This window comes from Bubalus kerabau, chromosome 1, assembly GCF_029407905.1.
Source record: "Bubalus kerabau isolate K-KA32 ecotype Philippines breed swamp buffalo chromosome 1, PCC_UOA_SB_1v2, whole genome shotgun sequence".
Taxonomy (NCBI): domain Eukaryota; kingdom Metazoa; phylum Chordata; class Mammalia; order Artiodactyla; family Bovidae; genus Bubalus; species Bubalus kerabau.
The window spans coordinates 84,301,529-84,320,868 of NC_073624.1; the positions used below are offsets into that span (position 1 = coordinate 84,301,529).

The following is a 19,340-nucleotide window of genomic DNA, read 5'->3' on the forward strand; positions in this document are numbered from 1 at the left end:
GATTTATGGACTTTTCCCACTGTACATAACATAGATACCCTCAGAGGTAATAGTAAAATAATGAATTGTTTTAAACACTCAATGATTTTAACTTACTTTTTAATATACCTGATATTATAATTCCTATTTTTAAAATGAAGGTGTGCTATTTGTGTTAGTTATGAAAAATTCCTTTCTAGTAGAAAGGGAAACAAGCCCCACATCTTAGAAGTATTCAAAGTGGTACTATATGTGATCTAATTGTAAAACTTTCTGGTAGAAGTACAATTAAGTAGACTGATAATATTCTGTTTCTTACATTTGCATATGATGAGTTGAAAGCAGATACTGAAAAGTAGGAGAAACAAAAGTTTTATTTTCACTGAAAACTCCAAGGATTGATGAAAGTTGTTTTAGCTTTCACCATGAAACAGTATAGCCTATTTTCAACTATGTTGGTTAAAGCCTTGTGAAGCACCTTAGAGAGGTTTGCGATTGCATTAAATAAAAAATAGATTTCTGCCATCACCTTGGGACTCTTGCCAGTGTGAAAGCATTGCAGGTCTTTGCTGCTCCCCGCTTGTCACCCCAGCCCAGAGGCCCGCTGACATCTACTACATTGTAGCAGGCTATCATGCAAGATAATTGGAGAAAGTTCCTTTTGGTTACAATATAAAACCCACTCAGACTACCTTTAGCAAGTAAAGGAGAAGTATTGAAAGTTTATGAGGATTTCTCATGAAAGAGGGCAAAAACCAGGTTTTAGAGCCTGGAACTGGAAGGCCACAGGTAATTTCTTCCTTAATTTCCCTTCTTTCTCCTCATGCCTTTCTCCCCACTGGCTATCCCCTTTCCTGTATTCCTTGGCAGTGCAGCCTCCTAAACCTGATTCATAACCTAGTAAACCCTGGGATTTGTCTTTATCACCAAAATCTCTTAAATTCTATTTTATAAATATGTATTTTTCAATTGGAATATAATATAAATATAGCTGTCAGAGGCCTCTCAGAGTGGGGGTGGGGAAGGCACAGCTAAGCAGAAACTGCTGAAGCTGCCTGTGTATTGGAGTTACAGTTAATCCTGACCACCTTTATTGTTTCCTACCCTTTCACTGGCACTTTCTGGCTCAGTGACCTCTTAATAACTCCACTCCCATCATCTTCACTAAAAAGCGACTTTGGCTTTTTAAGTCTCCCAAAATTAGTAGCAAGGACTTCTTGTCTTGAGTTGACAATTCACAATACCTTGATACTCTAACAAAAATGAAAGCTTTCTAAACTGCATTACATACAAAATGTTTAAACTAATATCACAGAAAGCAGAGGAAAAGAAAAAGTAGCACAATAGCACATGTATACTGAAACATAACTTGATTTTTCAGTGTGAGGCATGGGGAAATTTCATAGTAGGAAAAATTAATTTCCCTTAAAATCAACTTCACAATATAGAATTTTAATGTTGAAAGAAATGGAATGGTAGAGTGAATCATCGAGCAAAAAAGATTCACTGAATCACCTGGCAAAGAAGCTAGAGAAGAACTAGCCTCCCCTGTAGAATTCATTGAAAATGTCCCATTTCAGCCATAAAGTGCTCTTTAAGCCAACAGCATAAGTAGTTTACAAAACAGTAGTGCTTTTTCTCACCACGGGGAAGGTGGCTGATCTGACTTTTTATTTTTCCTAAGTTTATCTCAGGGACATCTTTGAAGCTGTATGGAGAAATCACCCAAGTTTCAGATTGCACTAGGGGAATGACTTCTAGAGCATTAGACATGAAGCACACACATAGGAATAACATCTCACTTCCTTAAGGTATAATAGTTAGGATCATGACCTTGGAAGGCTGATCATCTTTCTTTACACCACTCTTCAAAATCAAGTGAATTAATTTGTCTTTGCCAAAGATTTAGTCTCAGTCATGACTTTATTTCTATTTTTGGATTTAAATAATTCTCGGGGGTTATAGCAGCTGTATTGTAAGGGTTAAGTTAGAAAACTAGGCTGTGAATGTTAATCACACTTCTTGCAGCTGAACTTCAGTTTCTCTGCTTCAATATTTTTGTAAAATGAGGATATGAGGATAGTCCTGGCACATAAAATAATGTAAAAACCTATATGAAGATGTTAGTGACTTAATGTTTCTAATGTGCCAGTAATTTCTAAATGCTATTACATTTAAACAAACAAAAATATCCTTTAGAATTGTAACCCATCACTATTTCTAGCCTTGAAGACCTTTTCTTACATTTCCTCCTCATTTTCTTAAAATTCTTCCTGCAGTGTAGCAAGAGCCCTTCCTGATGACTCAGTGATGGGCTCAGTAACTTAATACTTTTAGGTTCTGAGCCATTCTTCCATATTTTTACAAGGTTAAAACAACCTTACTTTTGGATTCTTTCCAACCTCCTTTATAAGACAGGAATCAGGAAGAATGGAGTGAGGAAGATGGGTCATGAAGTAGCTAAGCTGCTTCCTGCTTAGTCATTCCTGACAGTTTCTCCTGTCAGAGGGTTATTGGGTGGATGGAGGTTGCTCCTCTTATATCTCAAACCAATGTAAGATTTTTCATTTATGGAACAGGCTACTGCTGTTTACTTTCTTTTCAGTTTAGTTCAGTTCATTTGCTCAGTTGTGCCCAACTCTTTACAACCCCATGGACTGCAGCATGCCAGGCTTCCCAGTCCATCATCATTTCCTGGAGCCTACTCACAATTATGTCCATTGAGTCGGTGATGCCATCCAGCCATCTCATCCTCTGTCATCCCCTTTTCTCCTGCCTTCAATCTTTCCCAGCATCAGGGTCTTTTCTAATTGAGTCAGTTCTTTGCATCAGGTGGCCAAAGTATTGGAGTTTCAACTTCAGCATTCCAGTGAATACTCTTTGATCACCTTTAGGATGGACTGGTTGGATCTCCTTGCAGTCCAAGGGACTCTGAAGAGTCTTCTCCAACACCACAGTTCAAAAGCATCAATTCTTTGGCACTCAGTTTTCTTTATAGCCTTATTCAAATCTAAATATGACCTTTTGTAGGGCAGGACTTCATACTTTTCTGATTGATAATGTTAAATCATTTGAGAATTAGACTAACCTCATGAAAAATTTTAAATCTGTTGATTTCTAAAAAGATTTATTTGGAAGTAATCTTAATGAAAATCTTTGCTAACACCAATTTAAACTATATGTTAGATTTTTCTTTTGGTTGTATACTCATTAGCTTCATTTAATTTTCAGCAATATAATAATTTTTTATAACAAATAGCTATGTGTTAAAAATAATTAGCTCAGTATGTACATGAAAAATTTTATACTTTAACCTGATTTTTCTTTTTTCATTCAAGGGAAATACAAGGGAAATAATAAGTGACAAGTTTCTTGTAAGGAGCTGACTTGTCATTTTAACCTCTGATCTGTTTCATTGTGATGTATGTTTTAAACATCAACTTTGGAAAATGTGTGCATTGAACCTATCTCTCCCTGCCTTTATTAAAGAGTTTTTATTGTTTTTAGACATGAAAATATTAAAAGCTACTAGTTTTGTCATTTTGCAAAATGCTTATTATTAACATTTTCTCAGCAACTGGAATTTTTAAACCTATTTTATTTGATTGCCTTTTATCTTCATTATGACTAATTTTCTTTAGATTTAACGTTTTTATAAAATGTTTTGAATCTTAGAATTTTTCTCAAACTGTTACTGACATTGAGCACCAAATGACTTTTCCTGGTCTACTGAATCAGGTCTGAAGAGGACATTAGTAATGAATACATCATTTTTCTCTGATCAGCAGTCTTCAGAGGTTGGTTTGTTGTCTGTTGATTAAGAAGAAAATGTCACCAATATAAGTTATTTTAAGTCCAAGGAGGAGCTAAACCATTGGCCAGTCATAAGCTATTAAAAGTCCAATCTGTTTAGATCTAGCTTCATTTGATTCCAGCCTATCCATTAGCCGTCTTTTCCAAATCTTTCCCATCTTCCAAGATTCAGTCTTCTTTAACCTTACTATGCTTTTTTGTTTGCAGTCTTCCAAAATTCCTGAAATAGCCAGCATTCTAAGTGCCATTAATCCACCCCTTCTCCACTCATTATTATTTTTTCTTTAGAATTGTTATAAATAACATTTTGTATTTGTCTTTTGGCATTTACGATAAAGACAGAGGATGAGATGGCTGGATGGCATCACTGACTCGATGGACATGAGTCTGAGTGAATTCCGGGAGTTGGTGATGGACAGGGAGGCCTGGCGTGCTGCAATTCATGGGGTCGCAAAGAGTCGGACATGGCTGAGCAACTGATCTGATCTGATCTGATCTGATAAAGACATACCTTTTTATTGTGCTTTGCTGTATTGGATTTTGCAGATACTGCGTTTTTTATGAATTAAAGATTTGTGGCAACCCTGCATCTAGCAAGCCCACTGGCACCATTTTTCCAACATTTGGTCACATTATATCTCTGTGCCACATTTTAGTAATTCTCACAGTATTTCAAACTTTTTATTATTGAATTTGTTATGGTGATTTGTGATTTTTGCTGTCACTGTGGCAAAAAGATGACTCACTGAAAGATGAGGTGAGGGTTAGCATTTTTTAGAAACAACATTTTTAAATTAATATATACATTTTTTAGACGTAATGCTATTGCACACTTAATAGACTATAGTACAGCGTAACCAGCTCTTTTTCTGAAGTATAATTGATTTAAAATACAATATTTTAAATCAGTTTCAGATATACAGCAAAGTGATTCAGGTATATACATGTATTTTTTCAGATTCTTTTCCATTGTAGATTATTACAAGATTGAATGTAGTTTCCTATGCAATAAAGTAAATCCTTATTGTTTATCTACTTTATATATTGTGATGTGTTAACCTCAAACTAATAATTTATCCCTCACCAGCTTCTCCTTCACATTTGGAAACCATAAGCTTGTTTTCTATGTCTGTGAGTCTGTTTCTGTTTTGTAAGTAACTTCATTTGTATTACTTTTTAGATTCCACATGTAAGTAATACCACATCTGTCTTTGTGTGATTTACTTCTCTCAGTATGATTGATAATCTCTAGGTCCATCCATGTTGCTGCAAATGGTGATATTTCATGATTTTTTATGGCTGAGTAGTATTCCATTGTGGATATCTATCACATCTTCTTTATCCATTCATCTGTTGAATGGACATTGCTTCTGTGTCTTGTCTATTATAAATAGTGCTGCTATGAACACTGGCTTAGTTTCATTGAGTTAGACAAGGCTGTGGTCCGTGTGATTAGATTGACTAGTTTTCTGTGATAACGGTTTCAGTGTGTCTGCCCTCTGATGTCTCTCTCAACATCTACGGTCTTACTTGGGTTTCTCCTACCTTGGACGTGGGGTATCTCTTCACAGCCACTCCAGCAAAGCGCAGGCACTGGTCTTTTACCTTGGATGAGGGGTATCTCCTCACGCTGCCCCTCCTGACCTTGAACGTGGAGTAGCTCCTCTTGGCCCTCCTGCGCCCGCGCAACCGCCACTCCTTGGATGTGGGGTAGCTCCTCTCAGCCGCAGCCCCTGACCTTGGGCGAGGGGTAGCTTCTCTCAGCCATGCTTCTGCACAGTCTGTCGCAGCCGGCGTGCTTCTGCGCGGTCAGAGATGGAGAAGCTCTATACAATCAGCAAAAACAAGACTGGGAGCTGACTGTGGCTCAGACCATGAACTCCTTATTGCCAAATTCAGACTTAAATTGAAGAAAGTAGGGAAAACCACTAGACCATTCAGGTATGACCTAAATCAAATTCCTTATGATTATACAATGGAAGTGAGAAATAGATTTAAGGTACTAGATCTGATAGATAAGAGTGCCTGATGAACTATGGACGGAGGTTCGTGACATTGTACAGGAGACGGATCAAGACCATCCCCATGGAAAAGAAATGCAAAAAAGCAAAATGGCTGTCTGGGGAGGTCTTACAAATAGCTGTGAAAGGAAGAGAACCGAAAAGCAAAGGAGAAAAGGAAAGATATAAGCATCTGAACGCAGAGTTCCAAAGAATAGCAAGAAGAGACAAGAAAGCCTTCCTCAGCGATCAATGCAAAGACATAGAGGAAAACAACAGAATGGGAAAAACTAGAGATCTCTTCAAGGAGATTAGAGATACCAAGGGAACATTTCATGCAAAGATGAGCTCGATAAAGGACAGAAATGGTAGGGACCTAACAGAAGCAGAAGATATTAAGAAGAGGTGGCAAGAATACACAGAAGAACTGTACAAAAAAGATCTTCACGACCCAGATAATCACGATGGTGTGATCACTGACCTAGAGCCAGACATCCTGGAATGTGAAGTCAAGTGGGCCTTAGAAAGCATCACTACAAACAAAGCTAGTGGAGGTGATGGAATTCCAGTTGAGCTATTTCAAATCCTGGAAGACGATGCTGTGAAAGTGCTGCATTCAATATACCATCAAATTTGGAAAACTCAGCAGTGGCCACAGGACCAGAAAGGTCAGTTTTCATTCCAATCCCAAAGAAAGGCAATGCCAAAGAATGCTCAAACTACCGCACAATTGCACTCATCTCACACGCTAGTAAAGTAATGCTCAAAATTCTCCAAGCCAGCCTTCAGCAATACGTGACCTGTGAACTTCCTGATGTTCAAGCTGGTTTTAGAAAAGGCAGAGGAACCAGAGATCAAATTGCCAGCATCTGCTGGATCATGGAAAAAGGAAGAGTTCCAGAAAAACATCTGTTGATTGGAGATTTATCCAGTTCCTGTATTTACTTTCAGTGGTACCTGGTTTTGCATTTGGCATCAGTGAAAGATGTAGACTCTGGAATTCTTTTGTTTATTTTTGTCTGTTGAGTATATTATGACTGGAAGAACCAATAAGTTGGAAAGGCTAAAACAAAAATCATTTGAGTATTAATCTTTGATTGAACCCTATAAATTTATAAATTGATCTGTATGTATGGATGAGAATTAACAAACATTCATTGCTGAGGTTTTTTAGCATTTAACCACTTTATCATTAATTTTGGACTTTTTTTTATGTGGCTGTAATAATTGTACTCACATATTGAATGTAGGTGTTTAAGATCTAATCCATGTGTTCATAATGCATTTCTTAGCAACCATCAGTGTTCTTTTTGGAGCTGTGTTTTTAAGAGCCAGTGCCGCATTGAGGAGGATGTTTAAAGATATCTTTTTCTATTAATATAGCACAAGAAGTAACATAGATTACAATAGTTTTGACACTTTCTACATTACTACAGACCCAAATTAAAGGGTTTACACTTGCTCCAGTATTTAACATCATTATGCTGTCAACAGTTTTTCCCAATCTCACCAACACGTTAGACATTATGAATTTTTCTTGTATATTAAGCCTCAATTGGAGTTATTTTTTTAATTTATATTTTTATATGAATTTCATAAAAAATTATGCAACATTTCACAGGTACTAATTATATTTCACAGTTCTTCTTTAAAAGTGGTAAATGTTTATTTCCACCTTAATGATAAAATAGTTGCAAATATATACTAATTAATTTACCAGGTCAACACTTGTCACCTTACCCTTTTTTCACTTCCCAGTCCTCTGTAATAACACTCCTTAGTAGAATTTTCTGTGATGATGGGAATGTTTTATATTTGCACTATCTGATATGAAAGCCATTAAAGTGCAACTGAGGAACTGAATTTTTAACTTAATTAATTAAAATTTAGTCACATATGGCTAGAGGCTACTGTATTAGTTAGCACAGCTCTATAATCTCTACCATCCCAGTAAACTGCTCTTGCAGTTACCTACTTCCACACGTTTCCAAATCCCATCAATATGTTTTGTCTGTTAGCCTCTTTAATCTTTCTCTGACATTTGATTGATTGTCCTTATTTTGCAAACCTTTTCCTTCATTCTCTCCTGGTTCATAGTCTTCCTTATGGTCACTTTATGACTGATATTGATGTTTTTAGATGTCTACTTTGGACTGTCTTTTCATTCTTGCGTTATACATTCTCTCAGAACTGACTCTTTAACTATTCATTCAACATTTACTGACTATCTACTCTATCAGATACTGGAGCGGGAAAGAACTTACGCTTTCTTCTAGGAACTCCCCTTGCCTCAGCTCGCTTTAGTGCTGAAGATAAGATCTCTCTTCCTCCTCTGTTTCCTTCTCCTAAGGGCTAGACTCAGTACTCCACTTCCTTTTGACAGGTGCCTCAAATTACATATTGGGCTTCCCTGATAGCTCAGTTGATAAAGAATCCACCTGCAATGCAGGAGATCCCGGTTCGATTCCTGGGTCAGGAAGATCCCCTGGAGAAGGGAAGGGCTGCCCACTCTAGTATTCTGGTCTGGAGGATTCCATGGACTGTATAGTCCATGGGGTCGCAAAAGTTGTCCTAGGCGAATGAGTGTGTTTCACTTTAACGCACTCAATTAAAGTGAGTTTCACTTTAATTGAATTACATATTAGGTACTGACCTTATCTCCCATTCCTAGTTCCCTCCCCGTTGAAATAAAACTTTCTATCCATGAGTTTTTATATTATTATATCCATATTGCTTCTTAATTACTCTTAATGAAGCCTCTAATCTCATCTTTTTTTAACACATCATGTGACATTTATAGTTCCAGTTCTCAGGAACCCCATAGCATTGATTCCTAACCATTCTTTCCTTGATGTATCAAAAGGATCCACTTCCAGCTTCCCTCATAGCTCAGTTGACAAAGACTCTGCCTGCAATGCAGGAGACCCCTGTTTGATTCCTGGGTCAGGAAGATACACTGAAGAAGGGATAGGCTACCCACTCCAGTATTCTTGGGCTTCCCTTGAGGCTCAGCTGGTAAAGAATCCACCTGCAATGTGGGAGACTTGGGTTCCATCCCTGGGTTGGGAAGATTCACTGGAGAAGGGAAAGGCTACCCACTCCAGTATTCTGGCCTGGAGAATTCCGTGGACTTTATAGTCCATGGGGTCGCAAAGAGTCAGATATGACTGAGCAACTTTCACTTTCTTCTCACCTTTTCCTGCTTGTAGATTTTTATCTGTTTGCTAATTGTTTACAGGTTGAGATCTAAGCTCCTTAAAAGAAAGCTTTTCATGGCCTACTTTGAGAGTGAGCATGCTTTAAGCTATGCCAAGCCAATTGAATTTCTCCAAAATGCTGTTTCATTTTCCTCCTCCATATTTTCCTAACACGAACTCCTCATGTTTAAAGAATTGGTTCTTGAGATGGTGAATGTGGTCTTCATATTGATTTTTTTTCAATGTGTACATAGTTAATGTCAGTAGAAAGTGGAGGACGACTTGAGATAAAACTAAAACCAAAATAAAAGCATTAATGATATAATTTTAAATATAGTCATTGATGTTAGAAATATAATTGGATGTTAAACATTAAAGAAGTTATAATACCATTTTCTAATACTCCCTTCTCTAGACAAAGCTAGAATGTTTTTTCTTTTTCCATCATCAGCATCACTATTTTTAACATACATTAAATGCTTCCTGTAGAGCAGGCACTATACTGAGTGCTGTTTATTACCTCAGCCCTTAAAACAGCATAGTTAGGTCTGTATGTACTGAAGCTGTGGCACAGGAGGTCGTAACTTTCCCTTGCTTGTTTTTCAGTTGTGTGATTGTCTCGTAGTCAATCAAAGTGGCTTGTATCATTTTGCATTCCCACCAGCAATGAATGAGAGTTCCTACTGCTCTGCATTCTCACCAGAAATTGGGGTTGTCATTGTTTGAGATTTTAACAATTCTAATAAGTGTGTAGTGGTATCTCATTTCATCATTATTTTAATTTTCAGTACCCTTAATGACATATGATGTTTGAACATCTTTTCGTTTGCTTATTTGCTATCTAAATGTTTTCTTTGGTTAGGTTTGGCTCTTTTGCCCATTTTTAAATTGAGCTTGTTTTTATTATTGAGTTTTAAGAATTATTTTGTATATTTTGGATACCAGTATTTTGTCAGATGTATGCTTTGCAGTGATTTTTCTCCCAGTGTGTAACTTGTCTGTTTGTTCTTTTAACATTGTCTATCCCAGTGATATTTTTAATTTTAATGAAATCTATTTTTTCTTTCTTGGAATATACTTTTGGTGTTATCACCCAGATTTTTTCTTCTGTTTATCTTCTAGAAGAATTATAGTTACGTGTTTTACATTTAGGTCTGTAGTCCATTGTGAGTTAATCTCTGTCTAGATTTTGCACATAAACGGTCAGTTCCTCCAGCACCATTAGATGACTAGTCTTTCTTTTTGAATTGCCTTTGCTCCCTTATCAAAGATCAGTTGCAATTTGTATGAATCTATTTCTGGCCTCTTTATTCTGTACAACAGATCTCTTTGTTCTCTTGATAATACCATACAGTCTTGATTACTGTGGCTTTATAGTAAGTTGAGCGTCAGTTCTGTGACTTTTTTCTTTAATACTGTGTTGACCATTCTGGGTCTTTTGCCTTTCCATATAGACTTTAGAAGCAGTTTGTCAATAATCCACAAGATTACTTGTTGCGATTTTGGTGTAGTGACTGTTGAATTTATAGATCAAGTTGGGAAGAACCGATATCTTAACAATAGTGAGTTTTCTTATCCATGAGTGTAGACTATATCTCCATTTACAAACATTTACATAGATATCGCAGGTTCAGTTCCAAACCACTGTAATAAAGCAGATATCATAATAAAGCAAGTCACATGAATTTTTTGGTTTCCCAGTGCATATAAAAGTTATAGTCTATTAAGTGTGCAGTGGCCGTATGTCTATAAAAAAGTGTGCCTAGCTTATTAAAAATACTTTATTGCTAAAAAATGCTAGCCTTTGGTGATCCTAAATCTTTTTGTTGGTGAAGGGTTTGAAATATTGTATGAATTACTAAAATGTGACACAGTGAGCAAATGCTCTTGGAAAGAGGAGCCAGTAGCCCTGCTTGGTGCAAGGTTGCCATAAACATTCAGTTTATAAAAAAGACTGCAAACACTGCAAAGCACAGTAAAGCAAAGTGCAATAACATGACGTATGCTGAAATTTATATCTTCTTTGATTTATATCATTAGTGCTTTATAGTTTTTCTCATATAGATCATGTATCTGTTTTGTTAGATTTATACTAACTTTTTTCAGTGCTGTGTTGTTTTAATTTCAAATTACAATCATTCATTTTTAGTATATAGAAAGCAATTGACATTTGTGTATTAACCTTATTTCCTACAATTTTGCTCTAATCACTTATTAGTTCCACTAATTTTTTGGTTAGTTTGGGATTTTCTCACAGCAGTGTCACCTGCAAACAAGGAGAGTTTTATTTCTCCGTTCACAATTGGTACACCTTTTCTTGTCTTATTGCATTAGCTGTGTTTGGTACAGTGTTGAATAGTTTTTAGAGGGGATACCCTCATTTCCTGTGTTGGGAGAAGGGACATATATTTTCTTACCATGATTTAGCAATAAGGTTATTGTAGATATTTTTTTTAATCAAGTTGAGGAAGTTCTTTATCCCTAGTTGGACAGAGAGTTTTGTTATAAATGAATGTTGGATTTTTTTCAAATGCTTCTCTATATCTATTGATATGATCATGTGATTTTTCTTTTCTAGCATATCGATGAGATGGATTGTATTAATTGATTTTCAGATGTTGAAACAACCTTGCATAACTGGAGTAAATCCCACTTGGTTGTTAAGTATGGTGGTGGTGGTGATTTAATTGCTAAATCATGTCTGACTCCTGTGACCCATGGACTATAGCCTGACAGGCTCCTCTGCCCAGGGGATTCTCCAGGCAAGAATACTGGAGTGGGTTGCCATTTCTTTCTTCAGGGTATCTTCCCAACCCAGGAATTGAAAACCTGGGCCTACTGCTTTGCAGGATGATTCTTTACTGACTGAGCTATGAGGGAAGCCCCAGTTGTTACGTGTAATTCTTTTCATTGTATTTTGGGTTTGCGAATTTTTTGGTATCTATGTTTATGAAAGATACAGGTTTGTAACTTTTCTTCTAGTAATGGCTTTGGTTTTGGTAGTAGGGTATGCTGACCTCATAGAACACCAGGAAATGTTCCCTCTGCTTCTGTTTACTAGAAGTGATTATAAAGAATTGGCATCACTTCTTTTAATGTTTGGTAATAAGCATCTGAATGCAGAGTTCCAAAGAATAGCAAGAAGAGATAAGAAAGCCTTCTTCAGCGATCAATGCAAAGAAATGGAGGAAAACAACAGAATGGGAAAGACTAGAGATCTCTTCAAGAAAATCAGAGATACCAAAGGAACATTTCATGCAAAGATGGGCTCGATAAAGGACAGAAATGGTAGGGACCTAACAGAAGCAGAAGATGTTAAGAAGAGGTGGCAAGAATACACAGAAGAACTGTACAAAAAAGATCTTCACGACCCAGATAATCACGATGGTGTGATCACTGACCTAGAGCCAGACATCCTGGAATGTGAAGTCAAGTGGGCCTTAGAAAGCATCACTACGAACAAAGCTAGTGGAGATGATGGAATTCCGGTTGAGCTACTTCAAATCCTGAAAGATGATGCTGTGAAAGTGCTGCACTCAATTTGCCAGCAAATTTGGAAAACTCAGCAGTGGCCACAGGACTGGAAAAGGTCAGTTTTTATTCCAATCCCAAAGAAAGGCAATGCCAAGGAATGCTCAAACTACCACACAATTGCACTTATCTCACGCGCTAGTAAAGTAATGCTCAAAATTCTCCAAGCCAGCCTTCAGCAATACATGAACCATGAACTTCCAGATGTTCAAGCTGGTTTTAGAAAAGGCAGAGGAACCAGAGACCAAATTGCCGATATTCCGCTGGATCATGAAAAAAGCAAGAGAGTTCCAGAAAAACATCTATTTCTGCTTTATTGACTATGCCAAAGCCTTTGACTGTGTGGATCACAATAAACTGTGGAAAATTCTGAAAGAGATGGGACTACCAGACCACCTGACCTGCCTCTTGACAAATTTGCAGGTCAGGAAGCAACAGTTAGAACTGGACATGGAACAACAGACTGGTTCCAAATAGGAAAAGGAGTCCGTCAAGGCTGTATATTGTCACCCTGCTTATTTAACTTATATGCAGAGTACATCATGAGAAATGCTGGGCTGGAAGAAGCACAAGCTGGAATCAAGATTGCCGGGAGAAATATCAATAACCTCAGATATGCAGATGACACCACCCTTATGGCAAAAAGTGAAGAGGAACTAAAAAGCCTCTTGATGAAAGTGAGAGTGAAAAAGTTGGCTTAAAGCTCAACATTCAGAAAACGAAGATCATGGCATCTGGTCCCATCACTTCATGGGAAATAGATGGGGAAACAGTGGAAACAGTGTCAGACTTTATTTTTCTGGGCTCCAAAATCACTGCAGATGGTGACTGCAGCCATGAAATTAAAAGACGCTTACTTCTTGGAAGAAAAGTTATGACCAACCTAGATAGCATATTCAAAAGCAGAGACATTACTTTGTCAACAAAGGTCCGTCTAGTCAAGGCTATGGTTTTTCCTGTGGTCATGTATGGATGTGAGAGTTGGACTGTGAAGAAAGCTGAGTGCCGAAGAATTGATGCCTTTGAACTGTGGTGTTGGAGAAGACTCTTGAGAGTCCCTTGGACTGCAAGGAGATCCAACCAGTCCATTCTGAAGGAGATCAGTCCTGGGTGTTCTTTGGAAGGAATGATGCTAAAGCTGAAACTCCAGTACTTTGGCCACCTCATGCGAAGAGTTGACTCATTGGAAAAGACTCTGATGCTGGGAGGGATTGAGGGCAGGAGGAGAAGGGGACGACAGAGGATGAGATGGCTGGATGGCACCACTGACTTGATGGACGTGAGTCTGAGTGACCTCCGGGAGTTGGTGATGGACGGGGAAGCCTGGTGTGCTGCAATTCATGGGGTTGCAAAGAGTTGGACACGACTGAGTGACTGAACTGAACTGAACTGAATTTATCAGCAAAACCACTTGGGCTTAGTGCTTTCCATTTTGGAAGTTATTAATCGTTAATTGAATTTCTTTCATAGTAAAAGCCTACTTAGATTATGTATTTTTTCTTGTTTGAGTTTTGCTAGACGATTTTTCGAGAAATTGGTTCATTCATCTGATTTATCAAATTAGTGGGCATAGAGTTATCATAATATTCCTTTATTATAAATGCTTGAAAGGTGAATAGTGGTGACCCCATTTCAATTTGATATTAATAATTTGTGTCTTTGTTGTTTTTTTCTTGGTTAGCCTGGCTAGAAGTTTATCAATTCTATTAATCTTTTCAAAGAACCCGTTTTTAGTTTTGTTGATTTTCTAATTTTCTTTTCTTAATTTCATTGATCTCTGCTATAATTTTTATTATTTCTCCTACTCTGCATTTAATTTGCTCTTCTTTTTCTAGTATCCTAGCTTATTGCATTATTTATTCTATATCTTCTTTGCTAACATTCATTTAATGCTATAAATTTCTCTGAGCACTGTTTTTGCTACATCTCACAAATTTTGATGTTATATTTTGAACATATTTTTAAATTTCTGTTGAGACAACTTCTTTGATTTTGGTGTTATTTATCAATAGCAGTATGTTATTTATCAATAGTATCTGGAGCTTCCCCGATAGCGCTGGTGGTAAAGAACCTGCTTGCCAATGCAGGAGATGTAAGAGATGCGAGTTCAATCCCTGGGTCGGGAAGATCCCCTGAAGGAGAGTATGGCAACCCACTCCAGTGTTCTTGCCTGGAGAATCCCATGGACAGAGGAGCCTGACAGGCTACAGTCCATAGGATTGCAAAGAGTTGGACACAATTGAAGCGTCTTAACATGCACGCACATATGTTGTTTAATCTCCAAATATTTGGGGATTTTTCTAGCTATCGTTCTTTGCAATTTTAGCTTAATTCCACTGTGGGCTGAGAGCATACTTCTTTTAAATTTACTAAGGCATGTTTTATGGCCTGAAATGTGGTCTGTCTTGATGCATGCTCCATGTGAGCTTAAGAAGAATGTGTACAAGTTTCACCAGATCCAAATTAAGATTTCTGCAAGGGCTGAACTTACTGTGGACACTCCAAGGGAGAATCTCTTTCTTGGCCTTTTCCAGTTTCTGGAGGCTACGTGTACTCTTTGGCTGGTAGGGTAGCTCCCTCCTCGTACCCTACGACTATCTTTAAAAGCCATCACTCAACTTCTGTTTCTGTGATCACATTTCCTCTCTTTTTCTGCATTTTGTTTTTAAGAACGTATGTGATTGCATTTTATTTACCTGGATAATCCAGGATAATCTCTCCTTCTCAAAATCCTTAATATAAACACACCTGCAAGGTCTCTTGTACCATGTGAGGTAACATATCCATGGTTCCGGGAATTAGGATGTGAACATCTTGGCTGTGGGGTTGGAGGGTGTTCTTCAGTTCACCACGGTAGTAGAGTCTGGATTTGAACTTGATATACCTGCCCTTGGAGCCACTTCTGTGCTCTTTCTGGCTTCCCTGTCACCTTCCACGTCTAAATAGCTCCTCTATGGTGTACTTTATTAGTCTGTGTTTACCTTTACCATTAGGATGTGTCTCTCCTGAAACAGGACACATCCTTTTAAACCAAATGAATTCAGATCAAGGAAATTACGTGGAATCTTGAGGTATCAGCAACAGAGAAAAAAATTGTTTTTGATTCCTCAGTCTTTTAAGGCTGTGTGTGTGTCTGACTTTTGCAGTTTATTCATTTACCTCCTAATATTAATATAAATTATAAATTAAGTGCTAAGATAAATATACACATATTTACCTAAATTCAAGTAGTTTCCTGTGGCTAATGGCTGTGTAATTGCTATGATTCCACCAAACTACTATTATGGAACTGTAATATATATCCTAAAGATGTTTGTCTGAAATGAAAATTCGAACAACTCATTTTGCCTTAAGTTTTGGTTTCTCTTTTTGTGGGAACAGAGGTAAGGACTAGAATGCTGTACATTTTAGAGGAGTTTTATATCATAGTTTGTTATGCCAAGTAGTCTTGCTTCAGTCACTGGACAGCATAATTAATAGTAAAAAGTTTTGGTAGTTTATCATGTCCTTTTATTCCTAGAAGCACTTTATGAGCCTTCAGCTATTAACACAACTATAGTCAGATACTGTGTGAAACCACATTTAGATAGTGTTTTCAATATGCTGGCAAATTTAACTACATTTCTGTGCAGTGTATGTGAGCCCCACCCAAACTTGAACCTGTTTCCATTTTGATGAGGTCCAATCAAGAGAAAAAGCAACAACAAAAAATCTTCCTGTGTGGCCTGTAGATATCAAGTCTGAAGATTATTAATACATTTCCAGCTTGGGACCACAGATAACTACACCCTTCCTGTTTGGGATTGAGTTTACTGTGGAACAGATTTCGGAAATATGTTTCTGACCGTTGTGAATTTTATTTATAAAACTTTGGAGGGTGAGGTCCTTCCTTTAACAAAAAACTAATGATTTCCTGTCTAATGCCCAACCAGCGCATTTTAAGCAGTCTTTTTAGAAAATTTACCCTGTGGTACAGAATTACATTGCTTTGGGAAGTTCTGATTGTTCTTGTCAGCTAATGTACAAAAATTTGTCTTTTCAATGAATAATTCAAAAAGGATTTACAATCAAAAAATAAAACACAGCCTTTAAATGCTTTTATTGTCTCCAGAGTGAGAATAGTTTGCAGTGTAAATAAATGCATGAACACATTTTAAATACGGTTTTACTTTTGATATGCAAATCTGTACTACATTTATGTTCTGTAAATATGCTAAATGAAAAGTTACAGTTATAGGTAAAACAGCAGATTTACATTAAAGAATTTGCAGGTTAATTCACAGTGTAACCTTATCCTCATCTAGTACATCTGCTATAAAGAAGCCTATAACATTTAGGCCACCCACAAAGTGGTCTGCTGAGGCCAATGGTTGATGTTAGAATGCTGTTATTATATGGGTTGACTGGTTTGGTAAGGAATTTACCTCCACTAAGACTGTAAAAAACATCATGGTTCTGACTTCCCCCATGGGGACTGCATTGGCTTGACTTAGGTTAGATCCTCTGTGTTTGTTAGACCAGTTACTGTGCTCCATTGCCTTGACATCCTATGTACTATTATGCGGATGGTATACTGTTTCCTAAGTTGGTTTATTAGAGTAGTCAGTAATATTAATTCTGGGTCATGTAAACCTTGAGATAAACTGGAATAAACATTTGGTTTAAATATTCAAATTAAATTTAATGCCTATTAGGGGTAAATTTCGTTCACTATTCAGAAAAAATGTTTAGTGTTGAGATGGAGAAGGCAAACTGAGGATTTTATATATTTTAATTTCTGGTCATTTGAAGAACTTACTCTTTGGGGCTTATGAATTATTTTCAAGAGCACGGAAGTGAATTTAGTATAATTTGGCAACCTAGTACTGAGAGGCAAAAACAAATATTCTTCTTTAAATAGCTATTTTAAGGGGTTAAAAAAATATTGCTGACATTAAAAAATACAGCAGCAATCACTGTGACTAGCAGTGATCATTTGAGGAATGAGAACTGTCATGAATGAAGCAATGTCTCAAATCACTTCTAAAGTTTTAAAAAGTGAATAAAATTCTTTTTCAGAGAATGAACATATTGTTTTTGTTAAATTTGGAAAAATTAAAATTAAAACAGTACTTTTAAATCAGATAATTTGTATTTAATTTTCATGGAGACTTAACTAATTTTTCTTTAAATATATGAATTTACAGAGTATGAAAAATAGCATAGAAATCTAAAATGCATTTTGTGACTGCAAACTAAGGAAATAACATTTAGTGTGGAAAAAAATTAGCAGTTTTTAGACAGGAAATAATATTTGATTGCCATTAGTAAAAATTATATATACATATTGAAACAAAATATTAAAATATATACATTAAAGTAGAAAATATATAGACATGTATACATGCATATACTATATATACATCTGTGTGTACACATGTATATGTATGAACATGTGTGTGTATAATATACTGTTTTGATCTGAACTCTGCCTTGGTGATTTTAATTATCAAATATTTATAACTTGAAAAGCTTTTTTCAAATAAATACTTTCAGCCTTCTTATAGTTGTTTGTTGTATACTAAACAGAATTTTGAATCTATCACCCGGTCATGATTCAAACAAAAAATCAGAAGTTAGGGGCTTGAATATACTTAATCTTATCTTAATCTTATTTCTTCCAAACAAGTAAATGAATAAAGCTATCAGCATGTCTTACCTAGCTGGTATTTGTTCTTAGTTCTCATTTCTAGTCTTATGTCCTATTGGTAGACTGCATTATGCTTGACAAATGCTATGCCTGACTTCTGTAGTCAGTGATGTGGTCTGTCAGTGCTTTTCTGCTCATTCAACTTGCCAGCAAATCTCAAGAGAGAGTGGTTTAAATGGCCTTTGGCAGTAGTGTTTACTCAGAGCAAGGGAGGTGTTGTGTCTCCCTTTTAGATTTCAGTATCATAATTCTGTCGACTGAATCAGCTCAATGTTTGGCTAATTATTCTTAGTAACCACAGTGTATTTATCTTTCTAGGTTTACCGACAAGACTGTGAAACTTTTGGGATGGTTGTGAAAATGCTGATTGAAAAAGATCCTTCATTAGAAAAGTCTATACAGTTTGCATTGAGACAGAATTTACATGAAATCGGTGAGCGGTGTGTTGAAGAACTCAAGCATTTCATTGCGGAGTATGACACCTCTAGTCAAGATTTAGAGCCGTTTTAGATTGCTTTCTCAGGCAAAAAAATTTCTAGATTTTTTCCCCCTGGATTGTGTAAATCCTTAATATATGGAATTTTTGTGAAGAGAAATACTTTATGATAGTTGACCATATTTCCAGTATCAAATAAACATCTAAAATAGTCTAAGATATTTTAATTAGAATCTTTTTTATCTACATGTAGAGCCTTCTAATCCATACTTATCTTTTTTTCCCCTATCCTAAAACAATGGGTCAGTTAATTTTTCAAGCTTTCTTGAAAATGCAGTCCAAGATTTCTGTACTTACAGGACATGTCCTGCAGTCTTCCATTGTTACGTGATCATCTGGTCACACTAGTGTAGTTTATAGGTTAGAGTACATTCCACTTAAACATTTGTAACTTTTTGCATTTCATAGTCAGTGATACCATGTGAAAATGTTACAATTCTGAGTTGTGTTTTATTGACTTGTTGCTTGCTTACCTTAGGCTTTGTAACTTTCAGTATGTTTAAGTATATTCAAATAAACTGAATACTTTGGTATCTTGGGAAATATTTGCTTTGAGGATAATTCTCATTGTGATAAAATAGAGCATTTAAATCTCTAAAAGACACCTCATAATAAAATCCTGTTTTCCAAGTAAA

General features: G+C 36.5%; 1 protein-coding gene across 21 annotated transcripts in view; it reads left to right on the forward strand.

Annotated features, from left to right (window-relative positions):
• Positions 1 to 19,340, forward strand: part of PPHLN1 (periphilin 1) — a 170,501-nt gene extending 151,161 nt beyond the window's left edge. For 20 of the 21 annotated variants that reach the window (XM_055581085.1, XM_055580905.1, XM_055581033.1 and 17 more), the window contains one exon: positions 18,528 to 19,340. In XM_055581085.1, coding sequence (XP_055437060.1) covers positions 18,528 to 18,719 — 192 coding nt within the window. In that variant the 3' untranslated portion in view covers positions 18,720 to 19,340. The remainder of the gene's footprint in view (positions 1 to 18,527) is intronic. The other variant, XM_055581023.1, reaches the window with a different exon arrangement.